Source organism: Crocodylus porosus, unplaced genomic scaffold (assembly GCF_001723895.1).
Source record: "Crocodylus porosus isolate Cpor-Errol unplaced genomic scaffold, CroPor_comp1, whole genome shotgun sequence".
NCBI classification, from domain to species: Eukaryota; Metazoa; Chordata; order Crocodylia; family Crocodylidae; genus Crocodylus; species Crocodylus porosus.
The window spans coordinates 22,063,345-22,077,786 of NW_017728947.1; the positions used below are offsets into that span (position 1 = coordinate 22,063,345).

A 14,442-nucleotide genomic window follows, 5' to 3' on the forward strand; every position below is an offset into this window, starting at 1 on the left:
GAGATGTCTGAAGCTGTGGAGTTCTATTTTCATGTGGATGGCACATTATTTTTTATCAATAGCAGCAACCTGATAGTTGAGGTTGTCACAGATCCGCAGGTAGCTGAGGATGCTATTGTTCTTGTTTTTCTTCCTCCCCCCCCCTCCCTTCTAGGTCACAGCGGAGTGAATCAACTCGGCGGTGTGTTTGTCAACGGTAGACCACTGCCAGATTCAACCAGACAGAAAATAGTGGAACTAGCGCATAGTGGGGCTCGTCCGTGCGATATCTCCAGAATCCTGCAGGTGAAAACGCTGGTCGCCACCCCAGTTTGCTCTGTAATGGCTCTGCTTGAGAAACGCCTTATCCATCTCTGACTGTAAAACGCTTTAATGACTGAACCCCACCCCCGGTCCAGCCTAATGCGAGAATTCATCTGCTTACCTTTTAATTTTTATTATTAAAAAACAAACAAAAAAGTCTTTTAATTTTTTCTTTCCTTTCATCCGGTGATAACATGCACTCTCGTTACAGTTAGTTGGCCGTAGTAAACGGACTGATACAACTCAGCCTAATTTCAATTTTTTCCCTCCTATTTACGTTTGATTTCATGATATCTGTATGCATTGACGTTGCTTATTGTTTCTTCTTCTTTTTTTTTAAACAAGCAACAAAAGCAAAACCCACGCCATTTTAGCTTGAAATATGTGTTGATGGCCGCTGACCTGATTTGGCACATGTTAGGGAGAGATTGTAAATGTTAAGCTTTATATCCTCCTCCACCTATCCCCTCTCCAAAACAATAATTAATTATAAGAACACTGAATATAATGAAAACTAGTCTGGCATAATTACTGTGCAGATTTAAGGCATATTTTAGCGTTGATACTAAAAGAATTACATTTTGACCAGATTTTTTTCTTCAAAATGTTTTTAAAGTATCACAGTTGCAGTTTGTAGGGCCACAAATGTAATTTTTTTTAAGAAAGAAAAAAACTCTCTAAGTAAGTTCTCATACCATTTAAGGTATATTTTTGTGTTATAGACCCATGCAGATGCAAAAGTCCAAGTGCTGGACAATCAAAACGTAAGCTTGTCATTGTTTAATGCATACTTAAACAATTTTATTTTTGTCTTGAAATTATTAATAATGTGATTTTCTGTCCGCTTCCCTATCCAGGTGTCGAATGGATGTGTGAGTAAAATTTTGGGCAGGTATTACGAAACTGGCTCCATCAGACCCAGGGCAATCGGAGGTAGTAAACCGAGAGTAGCGACTCCAGAAGTTGTAAGCAAAATAGCACAGTATAAACGCGAGTGCCCCTCCATCTTTGCGTGGGAGATTCGAGACAGATTACTATCAGAGGGGGTCTGTACCAACGATAATATACCCAGTGTAAGTTCACGAAAAAACCTTCCTATCTGCTGTGTTCAATGCCTGGGTAGCCTGTAGCAAGCCTCTGCTTCCTTTGTTTTGATATCAACTGAGAGGATGGTAGTTCACGTCATTTGCATGTAGCGGGGTCAGACAAATTTTTGCATAAAGAACTTGACAAATGTCTTTAAGAAACCACTGTCCTCCGTTATGTCTAATGCATCGGGGATTCAAGCAAATAGAGTAAAAGGACGTCTCCTCTCTCTCTCTCTCTCTCTCTCTTTTTCTGCCTCTCTCTCTATATTACTGCAAGGCTTTAAGTAAGCAGAACAACGAAACGCTCCATGGGTTAATCATTAATGACTTCTGGTAAATCGCAACACAGGGCGATCAGTTTATCCTGGCCGCTTTACTCAGTCAAATTATTATTAGCTAATCTCTTTAAGTCCAGGTTAAGTCAATGCACAGCCTCGTGCAATGTAGATGAATGTGGTGGTGCTGAACTGCGAGCATGTTGTGCGAGCGCTCCCCACGACCATCTTGTTTAATGTTGCTTACCTTTCAGGTATCGTCAATAAACAGAGTTCTACGCAACCTGGCTAGCGAAAAGCAACAGATGGGTGCCGATGGGATGTATGACAAGCTAAGGATGCTGAATGGACAGACAGGGACATGGGGCACGCGACCTGGATGGTACCCCGGGACCTCCGTGCCAGGGCAGCCCACACAAGGTAAGGCACATCCCAGTGAGATGGGAATCTGGGCTTGCCCAGGCTGGCCAGCCAGAGGTGTCACCCCATCCTGGCCGACCTGGCCTCTTCACAGAGCCCCTGAGAGGAGAAGCGAGCAGGAAGGTTGACTGCCTTCACTGGGCATTTCCCCCCAGCCCAGAAAATTAAGTCAGGATCCACTACACCGCGTCCCTGAAGGCTTTTCACAGAAGAGTTTGGAAGGGAGCAGATTTTACAGCTCCCCTCCCTCCAGTCCAGCCATGTCGACAGGAGCGCTTTACCCCTTCGCCATGAAGCTAGGGAGTGCGAGATCTAACTCTCCCATTCACATGCAGGGAGAACCCCCCCTCCCGTAGGAGTATGACAAGTTAACTCGCTGACAGATTGCGAGGTAAACATAATTGTATCATATTGTGCGTTCCTGTAATTGACAAATTATGTGACTATGAGTAGAAAAGCATATGGAGTGATAGGGAAATAAATACAGATGCATGGAGGAGCTATAAGGAAGCGTTGGGGCTGATTAGCGGATCGGTTTCCAGTTTTGTTCTAAAATTTTGCCTTGAGAACAATGTCTTTCTGTAGAAAAGCGCCTGCCAAGTAGCAACGCAGACCTGCTGTAGGGGAGAGGCGCTTGAGTTACTGAACTGATTTTTCACCTTGTGCGTCAGCCTTTGAATGGGTGGTTTCTGCTCCCCATCCGGGCTCGCTTTTTGCGTGAGGGTTGGTCCCTCCAGAGAGCTTGGCCATCCTGTAGGTGACTATCTCTGTAGGCTTGATAATAGCCCCTCCTCAATGGACCTGAAACAACTTTGTGAATATAGCAAACTGTTTATCCTGAAGATTAATAGGTATTTGTTGTAGGAATGACAAGGGGATAATATAAAGGATAATGGGATGTTACGTTACATACTTAAGATGGTTAATGGCTCCTTTTTTGAATGCAGCCTCTGTTCAGATGCAGCCCTTCCCCTGGCTGTGGTCAGTCCTTTAGAAGAGGTGTCTATCTAACAACCTGCTTTTTGTTTTGCCCCCTCAAGGAAGGGGGGGGGAGGGAAATCAGTAACAGTATGCGGAATATCTGGTACAAAGGATGTTTCTGTCACACGCAAGAATTTGTTATGGGAACAATTCTGTCGCTATGTAATTGCTCATTAGAGATCGTTTTGTTTCTCATTAAGGCGACATGAATAAGCGTCTAGTTGAAGGAGACAGCTGTAGAAATGTTCCACAGGAGACCTCTGGACACGATATGGCACCGCTTGCCAATTAGACATGTCAGTTTTAAGAGAAGAAAACAATCTATGAAGGACACTAGAAAGATAGAGAGCGAGGCTTTCGCTTTTTTTTGTGTGTGTGTGTGTGTGTGTGTCTCCCATCTCCCTCCCTGGGACTGGGAGAGTCCTAATGATCGCCCGGTCCCCGCCTAGCTCCGAGCTCGGGTCCCGGTGCCCTCACCCTCACCCGGGCTGGACAGCGCGGATCTCCCACTCCCACCCCCGCGGGTCTCTCCCTCCGGCCGCTGGAGCCAGGCAGGGGCACTCGTCCGCCCCCTCTCCCCTCCCCCGACCTGGTCTGGCAGCCTGGGGGCAATGCCACCCCCGGCCGGCACCCCCGCGGCTGCGGCCGCCCCCTCGGCTGCTTGCCTGGAGGGGAAATGGTTTGGAGTTTAACTCCACTTTTCAAAGCTCCTTCTCTCTCTCTCTTTCTCCCCCCGCCCCCCTCCTCTTTCTTAAATCAAATTACAGGCTGCTCAGAGCCCGCATTGTAGCGACTCAGATGAGTGTCATTTTCGTCAATAGGATTCAGAAGGATTCAGGCACTTTCTTTCCCTCTAGGAACGTGTTATATGTAGGCATCAAGGCGGGATCCGAGCCCGCGCCCCCCCTTTGCCTCCCCTCCCCTTCTCCCCCTCTGCCCCGGGGGGTGCGTGTCAGGGGACACCTGCCAGGGCCCCGACACCCCCGGCCCTGGCAGCCCTGCCCTCCCCCCAGCCACGTCCCGCTTGGATGGGGGCGACCCCCCCCAGCACCACTCGCCCACTAGTGTGTGCGTGCCCGGGCCTGAGGCCGTGGCCCGCCCTGCCAGGGTTATATAATAGGTGATGGGCGCACTGGGGCCGCCTTTGTCTCTTTGTATTTGGGAGTGTGCCCCCCTCCACCCCCCCAGCTCCTCGCTGGACTATGAGTGTTGGTGGCGTTGTGCTGGACGAGCCTCTTGCCCAGGGTCCCCCCCCAGACCAGGAATGTGTCAGGGGGTTGGGGACCCCTTCGCCAGCTAGAACAAAATATCAATGAGAGGGGATGGAAAAAAAGGGGGGGGGGCACGAAATAAAACACGGCCATGCGAAAGCAGCTTGGAGCACAAGAGGCTTGGCCCCGAGTCACAAAGGAGTGGGGGCAGGAGGAGGGGCTGAGGCCCTCCGAGGATTTGCCTCCCCAAATTAAAATTAATAAAATGGCTTTCCTCTGGAATATTCATGCTGGCTCTAATGTTTTTTTTCCCTTGCAGGGCTATGTTACTGGATTTTAAGAGTCCATTACTCAGAAAGCATAAGGCAAGGTTAGGTCTCAGAGGGGGACAAATATGGTCTCAATCTGATAAACGCCATGCAGCAGTGAATAAAATAATGGATACATGAGGGCTGACAGAACAAAAAGAGACATCTCTATCCGGGAGAAATTCTCCAGTGATTTAGTGGTTTTAGGGATCACTGAGACACTGTTTCTTATCTTTTTCTCCCCCCCCCCCCCACATAAGACTAAAGCCTTCTATAGGATTTAGACACTTTCTCTTTCAACCGATGCTACAATGTTTTGATCCCGGCTCTACAGCTGAAAGGTGCCGCAATTGGTTTGCTATCTTTTTTTGCTTGTTTTCCGCCTCACTGATTAAGACACTAAGAAACTAAGGAATGATTTTATTTCCCAGCGTCTTTTTTTTTTTTTTTTCTTCCAGGAAACAAATCCTATACCCAGCGTCAGATGGTCTGGCTATAGGATAATAGGACGCACATTCACTCGCTTTCTTACGGATTAGGTCTGGAAGGTGGAACAGCCTATTGAGACCGTTTCTTTGGGGCTGCTAAAAGGGCCCCCTTTAAAAAAATAAAGGAGAGCGAGAGATAACTTAATCGTCCACCGCGCTCTTTTAAAAATCATATTGGTGATTCCGCCTCCAAACTTTTAGCTCCATCAAGGGGGGCGGGGGGGCACGGGTCTGTCTCATGAAGGGAGGGAGGGAAGGCTCAAGTTTCCACAGGTTGCAAGAAAGCGCTGCTTTCAAAGCAAAAAAGTCCCGTCCTTTGAAAGCTTTAGGAGCCACTGGAGAAATACAGATCCTTCAAACTGAAAAAAAAAAAAAGTCACTCCATTTTTCAGGATCAAGATTTACTCTAGCAAGATTTAGGGCTGCTTGGTGATCTCACTTGAACCTGTGTGTGTGTGTGTATATATATATATATATATTTCCCAGCGCCTGCAGCCTGTGCACTGCGAGATGCTGGCGAATGACGCAGGCACGGCTTGATTAGTTTATTTCTTTCTTTCTGATCACCCAACAAGCTTAAATTAAAGGAGCGGGCGAGGTGGCCATTTAAATGAAGCAGTCCGTGCCGCCCGGGCTCCTCGCCGGGGGCCGTCGAGTGACTCCAAACACCCCCGGGGGAAAGAGCCGGGCGGCTCAATGCACTCGAGGCCGCAGCCTTCAGCTTTCCCCGCCAAGCAGCGCGGAGCGCGCGGGGAAAACGCTTGGCAGAAAGGGGACGGCAGCCGGGCACCTTTCCTTGCGCCATCCACCCGGCCCGGAGGCTCCCCTTCCTCTCCAGGAGCTGGGAGTTTCCTGGCTTTGCGATAAGCAGGGAGCAGTTTAAGTCCGTTTTAGGAGTTGCTTAACAAGTAGGGGGGAAACATCGCGGAGCTGTTGGGAGGCATTTCTAAAGGGAAATCCGAGCTAGGATCCGAACACACGAGCCTTTACTCTGAAAACACTTTAAAAGGCACCCAGAAACTTTCACCAGTAAATAAAACCAGAGACCCTTGCGCTCTAATATGTTAGTTGAAGCTTATCTAATCTTAGCTAAGTAGTTTTCTCCCTTTCTGGTGTTGAGTAAACAGGCTCAGTGTATAGAGATGTCCTATTCACAAGTTTAGGGGTGTTCTTTCTTTCTCTTCTCCTATAGAAAGTAAAAATCCTAAATAGCATTGAGTAGCCCAGCCCAGGGGACAGTGATTAATGATAGTAGTGCATAAAGGTTAACATACTTCACTGAAAAGTCTGTTGACTGGGATCCTTGTGATACAATGTGGACCACTGCACGCCTCAAGAGAATCCTTTTGTTGTCCTCCCTGATTGTGTCCTCAAAATTCTGCCCACGAAAGTTTGCCAACTCTCCTGCCCCAAGAGTTTAATAGTTTCCCTTACTCTGCTGGCATTGTGTACTGGTGAAAAGCAGCCCCTTTCTATTCAAGTGTTGGTGGTCATCTCAATAGATCTACAAACGCCCATATGGTGACCACTGTAGATGAATCCAACTGTTTAAATGGGGGAGAAAGTTGGGGTTTTAAAACATTTCAAAGTGTTTGAAAAGATCCTACCAGATTCTGTCACAGTTCTCTTAAAGCTTTGAAGGCTGTGCCTATTGTTAGGTGATTCTAAACGATATTACTTTAAAGTTGATTTCCCACAATATTTAAAGGATGTAACAGGAATGTTGCTATTTATTTTTAGCATAACTTTTGAAGCGAATTAGCATAAGTAGCCCCTGGCTCCCTTATTTCATCTTTCATTTAACAACATCAAAACGTCTTGAAAAATATGCTCTGAAAAGAGAGGGAGATTTAATTTAGTGACTTCTCTGTCTTCAGAGAAATGTCCATTCCTTTTGCAAACCGTTTTTGGTGTCTGCAGACACTTTGAAAGACAGCTAGACCAAGTGCACATCTTTACGTCCAACAGAAATGTGAACACAATAAAACTTTCCCTTGTTTAATGATAGAAATTACATTAAAAGTGGTGGAAATGCCCTAATTAAAAATGTACCACTTAAATGATATGCCAAACGTTCAGCTGCAGAATAGCATATTTAGCTAGTTAGTGAACTCGTTACTATTTCTTTTAAAATTACATGTTAAAATTTTAAAAGAAATCTTACTTTTCTCTGGTGCACCACATTACAAAGAATGGACAGTCCTTTTATCTAAATATAAAATTCCATTTTCAGCAATTATAGCCTGTTCTTGGTGATGATATAATTACAGCTGTGCTCAGTAATAGGTGTCAAGGCAATGCACACTCATACAATAGTTGAATAAAACTGCAGAACAATGCAGGCACTTCTAAATTCACAACCTTTAAAATGAAATTGACTGTGCAGAATTCAAATAAAAACTGGATAAATATTTTTTAAAAAAGATTACAAGCTTGGTTTGGTTTCTTAATAGCATTTTCTACAAACCTATCAACATCTAATTGATTAGATAGGAATTACTGATTATAGATAATATGAAATACTGAACATCACTATTTTAAATATAGCAAAAGGTAAATACATTCTGCAGAGAAAGGAGACTGGCATGGCATTTAATCAAAGATCCAATAAGAAGAATAATTTGCAGTGAAAACTATTTTATGCAGGTTTTATTTCAGGGAAAAATGAGATGTAGATTATATGGTCTTGATATTTCATGTTTAATATTTATAGCATTATTGGAAAATAAAATGCTACTATATAATGTATGTTAGCCGTGAACTATTACTTTGACACCTGAGGTATGTTTAAGAAAGGGTGTCAGCAAACATGGCTGACCTTGTTTATTACTGTATCTTGCATTGATAAGAAGCTGATAGTTGGGCTACATTTGTTTCAATTTCCTATTCTTATTGTTGCAGATGGCTGCCCGCAGCAGGAAGGAGGTGGTGAAAACACTAACTCCATCAGCTCTAATGGAGAAGATTCAGATGAGGCCCAGATGAGACTTCAGCTGAAAAGAAAGCTGCAGAGGAATAGGACATCCTTTACTCAAGAGCAAATTGAAGCTCTTGAGAAAGGTGAGTGACGGTTTCAAGCTGGTGAAGTAGGACAGACAAGGAAAAAGCATCCTGGTCATGTCAAAAGCTAAATGGAATCAGGTTGTTTTCATTTTATTTAATTTTAAAAGATTGAATTGTATTAAGTCAGTGGCCCTCTCCCCTTCTGTTTTGTTTCTTCAGTATGCTTCAGAGGTTTATTTATAGACATGGCCATTTAGTATTTGAACAGCTGTGGACATTTTGATTTTTAAAAGGAATGTAAGCATCAAGGTTATCCCAAACTCTTACCATTCACTTACCCCGTCTTCTCATCAAATACATATCGGATTTCCTAAAAGCTGCTGAGCATGCTGCAGATGTGAGCTAAATCAGAGTGCTGGGACTCCCAAGCTGTTGGTGCTACTCTGTAGCCTTGCATCATACTGTTACATGTCCAAAAAGCATGGGGGCTGAGATCTTGCACTGGCAGTGATTCACTCTGTGCCATGCCACCTGCTGGTGACTGATTTCCAGCTGTATTGGGGCGCCTGCTGATTATGAGTATAGATTCCAGTAATCCATCCTTAACATTCCCTAAGAAATATTAACATTGGTCCCAATCCTTCAAATCCTTGTGGGATCTCTGTGAGCTTATGTCCATGATGAAGGAACATTATTGCTATTTCTAACAAACATGCAAATACAGCAAGTTCAGTTTCACTGTTAATAAAATGCCTATCCAAGTATTTAGAGCATAGGCAACAAGACCCCAAATTTAAAATGTAGCTGTTTTAATTTCCTCTTTCTAAAAAAAAAATCTTTGGAATGCAACATTTCCTTTTTCAGAATTTGAGAGAACCCATTATCCTGATGTGTTTGCCAGAGAGAGACTAGCTGCCAAAATAGATCTGCCTGAAGCAAGAATACAGGTACCCAAGTTACAGTGTAATTATTTTTTTTTGTGAGTGACTTATCAAGTTGCATAGGATTCATAATGATCATTAAGCATGTAGCCATCTCATATTTTAAAAGAAAAATCAGCAGATATAGGGTTATTTCTACATACCATTTTGTTACTCTTCAAGAAGGTTTTCTCTTAGTTTTTCCTTACTTTATGTGAGGAATAAGTGACTCTGTGCATGTTATCCTAGTTCTGTAATCATTTTTTTAACTTCTTTTACTGTAGGTGTGGTTTTCTAACAGAAGGGCAAAGTGGAGAAGGGAAGAGAAGCTGAGGAATCAGAGAAGACAAGCCAGCAACACTCCCAGTCATATTCCTATCAGTAGTAGTTTCAGCACAAGTGTCTACCAACCAATCCCACAACCTACCACACCTGGTAATAGAACAAATTCTCATTAACACATCCTCTTAGGGAAATAAAACACAACTCTCTAAAAATAGATTATCATTTTTATTCAAGCTTAAACTAATGTGTTCATCTATCTGTCTATTCTATTATAGTTTCCTCTTTCACATCAGGTTCAATGTTGGGCAGAACAGACACAGCACTAACAAACACATACAGTGCTCTGCCACCTATGCCTAGCTTCACAATGGCTAACAACCTGCCTATGCAAGTAAGTAATACATCAAGTTGTCTTTGAGATATGTGATTAAGGGCCAAATGTACACAGAACTTGCTTGGAAGGAAGTGGAACTTATGGTGTGCACAGAATGCAGAGACAGGCTTTATTAAGAGCGAGGTGCTCAACTCTCACTGCAGGTCAGGGGGAATTAGATACACCTTTGAAAATATCCCTCTTCCAGCCAAAGGTAAAACAAAAAGGAAAGGCTGTGGAACCAGGCTGGGAGTGGGCAACAAATGAATAGGGATCCAAAGGACTAGAATGATATAATTTAGAAAGGAGAGATGTAAGAAGGGATATTTTAAACTCATAATGATCAATATTGAATGGAGAGGGGTGGTATGGGGCTCCTTTAGATTGTTTTCCATAAATATAAGAACAAGGAGGTGCCCAAAGTAAAAAGGCAACAGATAATATGAACATGTCTCATGAGAAATATTGAAAAGAAAAAAACATTAACTTACGGAACTCACTGTTGCAGTAATAGCAAGCTAAATAGCTTACAGAAATGATAAAAGGATTAGACCTTTGTTGCTTTGGTATTATGGCTACAGGCAAACTAGGAACACCTGAGAAATGGATGTGATTAGCATCTGCAGTTATGCTAGCAAAGTTAAAATTGCAAGAGCTGTCAATCCTCATGCCTGAAAGCATAAGTTGATCACCAGCTGGGTTAGGAAGAAGTCTGTTCCTTCAGGGTCTGATTCTATAGACCTTTCAGATGCAAAATTCCTTCCTTTTTAATGGTGGGGGGTTGGCCAAGTAAGTTATTGGCCAATTACAGGAGTTTTACAGCTTTGTCTGAAGCGTATAGCATTGACACTGCTGGAGATGGGCTATCAGATTAGCCAGACCACATAGCTTTCCAGTATGGCAGTTACTACGTTACTAATTTCTCGCCAAATCAAGTGAGGCAGTGCAGAGAGAGTATCTCAAACCTGTGGCAAAAAACAAAATACTTATATTGTTATCTGATCTGAGGGGCACTTCATTTACCTTTGAGGGTAAAGGACTGATAGTCAAAAAACTGCTACAGTGTAATGTCCCATAGATAAATATCAGGCATGCAGAAGGTCCTTTAGCATCAGATTCATATTATTCCAACTTGGACTGGACATTTTTTAGACTGGTAAAATAATTTTAGACACCTGTTTAGGTAGGTAATTCCCTTACACCCTTTTGAACACTCTGGCCTAAGTATTTTCTACTTAGGAAAGACTGCATAATTTATAAATATAGGAATTCATAAGTGGATTACATACTGTGAGCCGTAATATATTAGAATATATTACATAATCTATGAAAGTAATTTTATGTCATGCCTTTCTGTATAGTTATTTATGTTAGTATTATTGTAGAGAGCGTTTATAAAGTATGCTTCCATGAAGGCCAGATGCACTTGTGTAGTAACAGGTTTTATTGGCTTGGGTTTGGGATGACTGCAGTTCTCATAAGGAAACCAACTATATAGGGGTGTGTGTGTATATATAAATGCACACTTGTGTATATTACACATGTAACTGATCTCACTTTAACTGGAATGTTGTAGTGAAATTATTTTTTTATTTATATCAGTATTATGGCTGCTGACATGAATAAACAAAACAAAACAGTGCTTTGCTGGAAGAGGAAGCACATTGATTTGACCCAGCTCCCCAGCATCTGTACAGATTGGGTGCTTCAGTGGGGCTTTTAGGTACTTTATCTAATAGCTGATTGAATCAGCTATTAGATAAAAGTACCAAAAAGCCTCACTACATAGACACTGGGCAAGCTGGGTCAAACTAAAGCAATGCCTCTTCTAGGTATACGCCATACTCAGTGTGTGCGGCACTGAGCTGAAAGTAAAGCATTGTTTTTTTGTTTTTTTCATGTCTGGAAGCAGCCTATATGTGACATCAGAATCTGGCCCACATAGCATCTACCTGTGCATATAAATACCATAAGGTCTATTCTTTTCTGCATTAGCACCAACATTTCAAACTTAGGTGTCTAAAGTTAGGTATGTAAATTAATATTTCAGCACTGATGCAATGGCCAGATTTTTTTTCTGATATACCAGGTACCTTCTAGTTCCAGTTAGCTTGAAAAAAACAAACAGACAACAGATATGATGGCCCTGCATCTCTGAAAATTTCTGAAATGTGTACTTAAGTAACTAAATATAGATGTAGGCATCCAACCTTGAGTACATAGTTTATTTATATTTTTGCAAAGAAGAATAGCTTCCATTATATTCCTGTGTGCTGATGTAACTTTAAACCAGAGTAAATAGATGCTTGAAGTCATGTTTAAATTTACAGACCTTTAACAGCATTTTGTCCTTTACTCCCATAGCCCCCAGTACCTAGTCAGACCTCCTCCTACTCTTGCATGCTGCCCACTAGTCCGTCAGTGAATGGGCGGAGCTATGATACATATACACCTCCTCACATGCAGACACACATGAACAGCCAGCCAATGGGCACTTCTGGCACTACTTCAACAGGTAAGCATCCATTCATTTATCCTCCAAAGATACATTTCCTATAGTTTGGTTTTGCTGTTAATCTAATCTTTTTTTTTTCTTGACTAATGGTAACCATTTCTCTACCAAGGAACATTTACCATTGGTTTAGGGAGTGGCAGAACTGAGCCCAGGACCAAAACCTTCCTAGGCTTTAAGGGTATATAATTAAAGCTTAAAGAGTATATAACTTATTAAGTTACCACTGAAGGGGAGAGACAAAACATACTTGCTTAAGGGAAGTGGTGTTCTAACAATGGCACAGCAGAATCATTTTTAGTGAGGTCCTGATCCTACAAAGAGTTAAGCCTGAGCTGAACTTCACTATTATAAGTAGCTTTGTGCATTTCAGTGGTAAACTTGTAATTCAATGGGATATTCATACTAGTAAAGTCAAGCATTCGTGCACATACTTGTAGGATTGAGATATGTTTGCTGATTTAGACTACGTTGGAAGCAGCTTTTTAAAAGACTAGATCTAATTAGCAGATCTCCGTGTATCTTGGATAAGAAAAACTAAGTATAAAAAAACAAGTACTAGTGTAAATCGAAGCAAATTAAAAACACTTTTTAGATTAAAACAATTTGAGGGTTAAAGGTTTAATGAAGTTTTGGTCACATTCTCAGCTGAGGATCTGGCCTTTTTTCTTATAACATGATAATTAATTTTATATAAGAAGGATGTTTAAAGCCATCAAACAGATTTAATATTCTGAATACAAGCACAGCCCTTTAAAACAGAAAAGCAAAAAGCTGTACTCTACAGAGAAAAACTAAAATATACCTTTTTTCACTCAATTTTCAGGTCTTATTTCCCCTGGAGTGTCAGTTCCAGTTCAAGTTCCTGGCAGTGAACCCGATATGTCTCAATACTGGCCAAGATTACAGTAAAACATGTGTTAATTCTGTAAATGACTATATGGACAACAGTTGGATGTTCAGCAGTATTTTATAAAGGAAGAATGGCTCTCAAAGTACTTCTGTACTGCAACTGTGCCCTATACCGTAACACATGGAAAAGACTCTAACATGGACCTTTGTACAATGAAGGCATTATATCAGTTGGAACAAATCTTCATTTTGGTATCCAAACTTTTACTCATTTTGGTGTATTATTTGTAAATGGGCATTTGTATGTTATAATGAAAAAAGAACAATGTAGACTGGATGGATGTTTGATTTGTGTTGGTCATGAAGTTGTTTAAAAAAAAGGAAGCCATGATCAACAAGCTTTGCCACGAATTTAAGAGTTTTATCAAGATATATCGAATACTTCTACCAATCTGTTCATAGATTATGGACTGATGTTCCAAGTTTGTATCATTCCATTGCATATAACTGAACCTGGAACAATACGCACTAGATTTATGTAAGAAAAATATCTGTTGGAATTTCCAAAGGTTGTTAACAGATGAAGCTTATGTGCAAACAAGGGGTAAGAGAGAACTTCAATGAAGAAAAGTTTGATAGATAAAAGGTAGATTGTGTCTTCGATATAATCCAATTTGTTTTATGTCGAAATGTAAGTATTTGTCTTCCCTAGAAATCTCCCAGAATGATTTCTATAATAAAGTTAATTTCATTTATATTTGACAAGAATATTCTATAGATGTTTTATACACATTTTCATGCATCATACGTTTCTTTTTTGGTCGGCAAAAGTTAATTGTTCTTAGATATAGCTGTACTACTGTTCACAGTCCAATCATTTTTGTGCATCTAGAATTCATTCCTAATCAATTAAAAGTGCTTGCAAGAGTTTTAAACTTAAGTGTTTTGAAGTTGTTCACAACTACATATCAAAATTAACCATTGTTGATTGTAAAAACCATGCCAAAGCCTTTGTATTTCCTTTATTATACTATTTTCTTTTTAACCTTATAGTGTGGTGTTGCAAATTTTGTTACCATAGTAGGTTAACATTATATATCAACTGTTATTTTAAATTTATTTTTGATTTTCAATATGGAAGGTCCTCAAGTAAATACCTTTATAGATTTTGACTCAAGCAGTCTGTAGTACGGGTTGGAAAAATATATAAATTAATGTAACTTTTGTACAAAAGAAAGAAGAAAATGTTTTCCCTTAGTACAGTAAAGTGCTAAATGAACTCTAAAATCTAGCACTCCTAAAAGGAGACTGCACTTTGAATTATTCCAACCAGACTGATATTTTGAAATTGAATGTATATACATTCTTGACTTTTAAAAATTATTTCAGCTAGGCTGTTTTTAAAAGAGCGGATGTGTTTGTA

General features: G+C 41.2%; 1 protein-coding gene across 2 annotated transcripts in view; it reads left to right on the top strand.

Annotated features, from left to right (window-relative positions):
• Nucleotides 1-14,019, top strand: part of PAX6 (paired box 6) — an 18,122-nt gene extending 4,103 nt beyond the window's left edge. Inside the window, exons 2-11 of one of the 2 annotated variants that reach the window (XM_019552371.1) lie at nucleotides 155-285; nucleotides 1,026-1,067; nucleotides 1,161-1,376; nucleotides 1,921-2,086; nucleotides 7,976-8,134; nucleotides 8,942-9,024; nucleotides 9,282-9,432; nucleotides 9,558-9,673; nucleotides 12,020-12,170; nucleotides 12,994-14,019. In XM_019552371.1, the coding sequence (XP_019407916.1) occupies nucleotides 155-285; nucleotides 1,026-1,067; nucleotides 1,161-1,376; nucleotides 1,921-2,086; nucleotides 7,976-8,134; nucleotides 8,942-9,024; nucleotides 9,282-9,432; nucleotides 9,558-9,673; nucleotides 12,020-12,170; nucleotides 12,994-13,079 (1,301 nt within the window). In that variant the 3' untranslated portion in view covers nucleotides 13,080-14,019. The remainder of the gene's footprint in view (nucleotides 1-154; nucleotides 286-1,025; nucleotides 1,068-1,160; nucleotides 1,377-1,920; nucleotides 2,087-7,975; nucleotides 8,135-8,941; nucleotides 9,025-9,281; nucleotides 9,433-9,557; nucleotides 9,674-12,019; nucleotides 12,171-12,993) is intronic. The other variant, XM_019552372.1, reaches the window with a different exon arrangement.
• The last annotated feature ends 423 nt before the right edge of the window (nucleotides 14,020-14,442 follow it).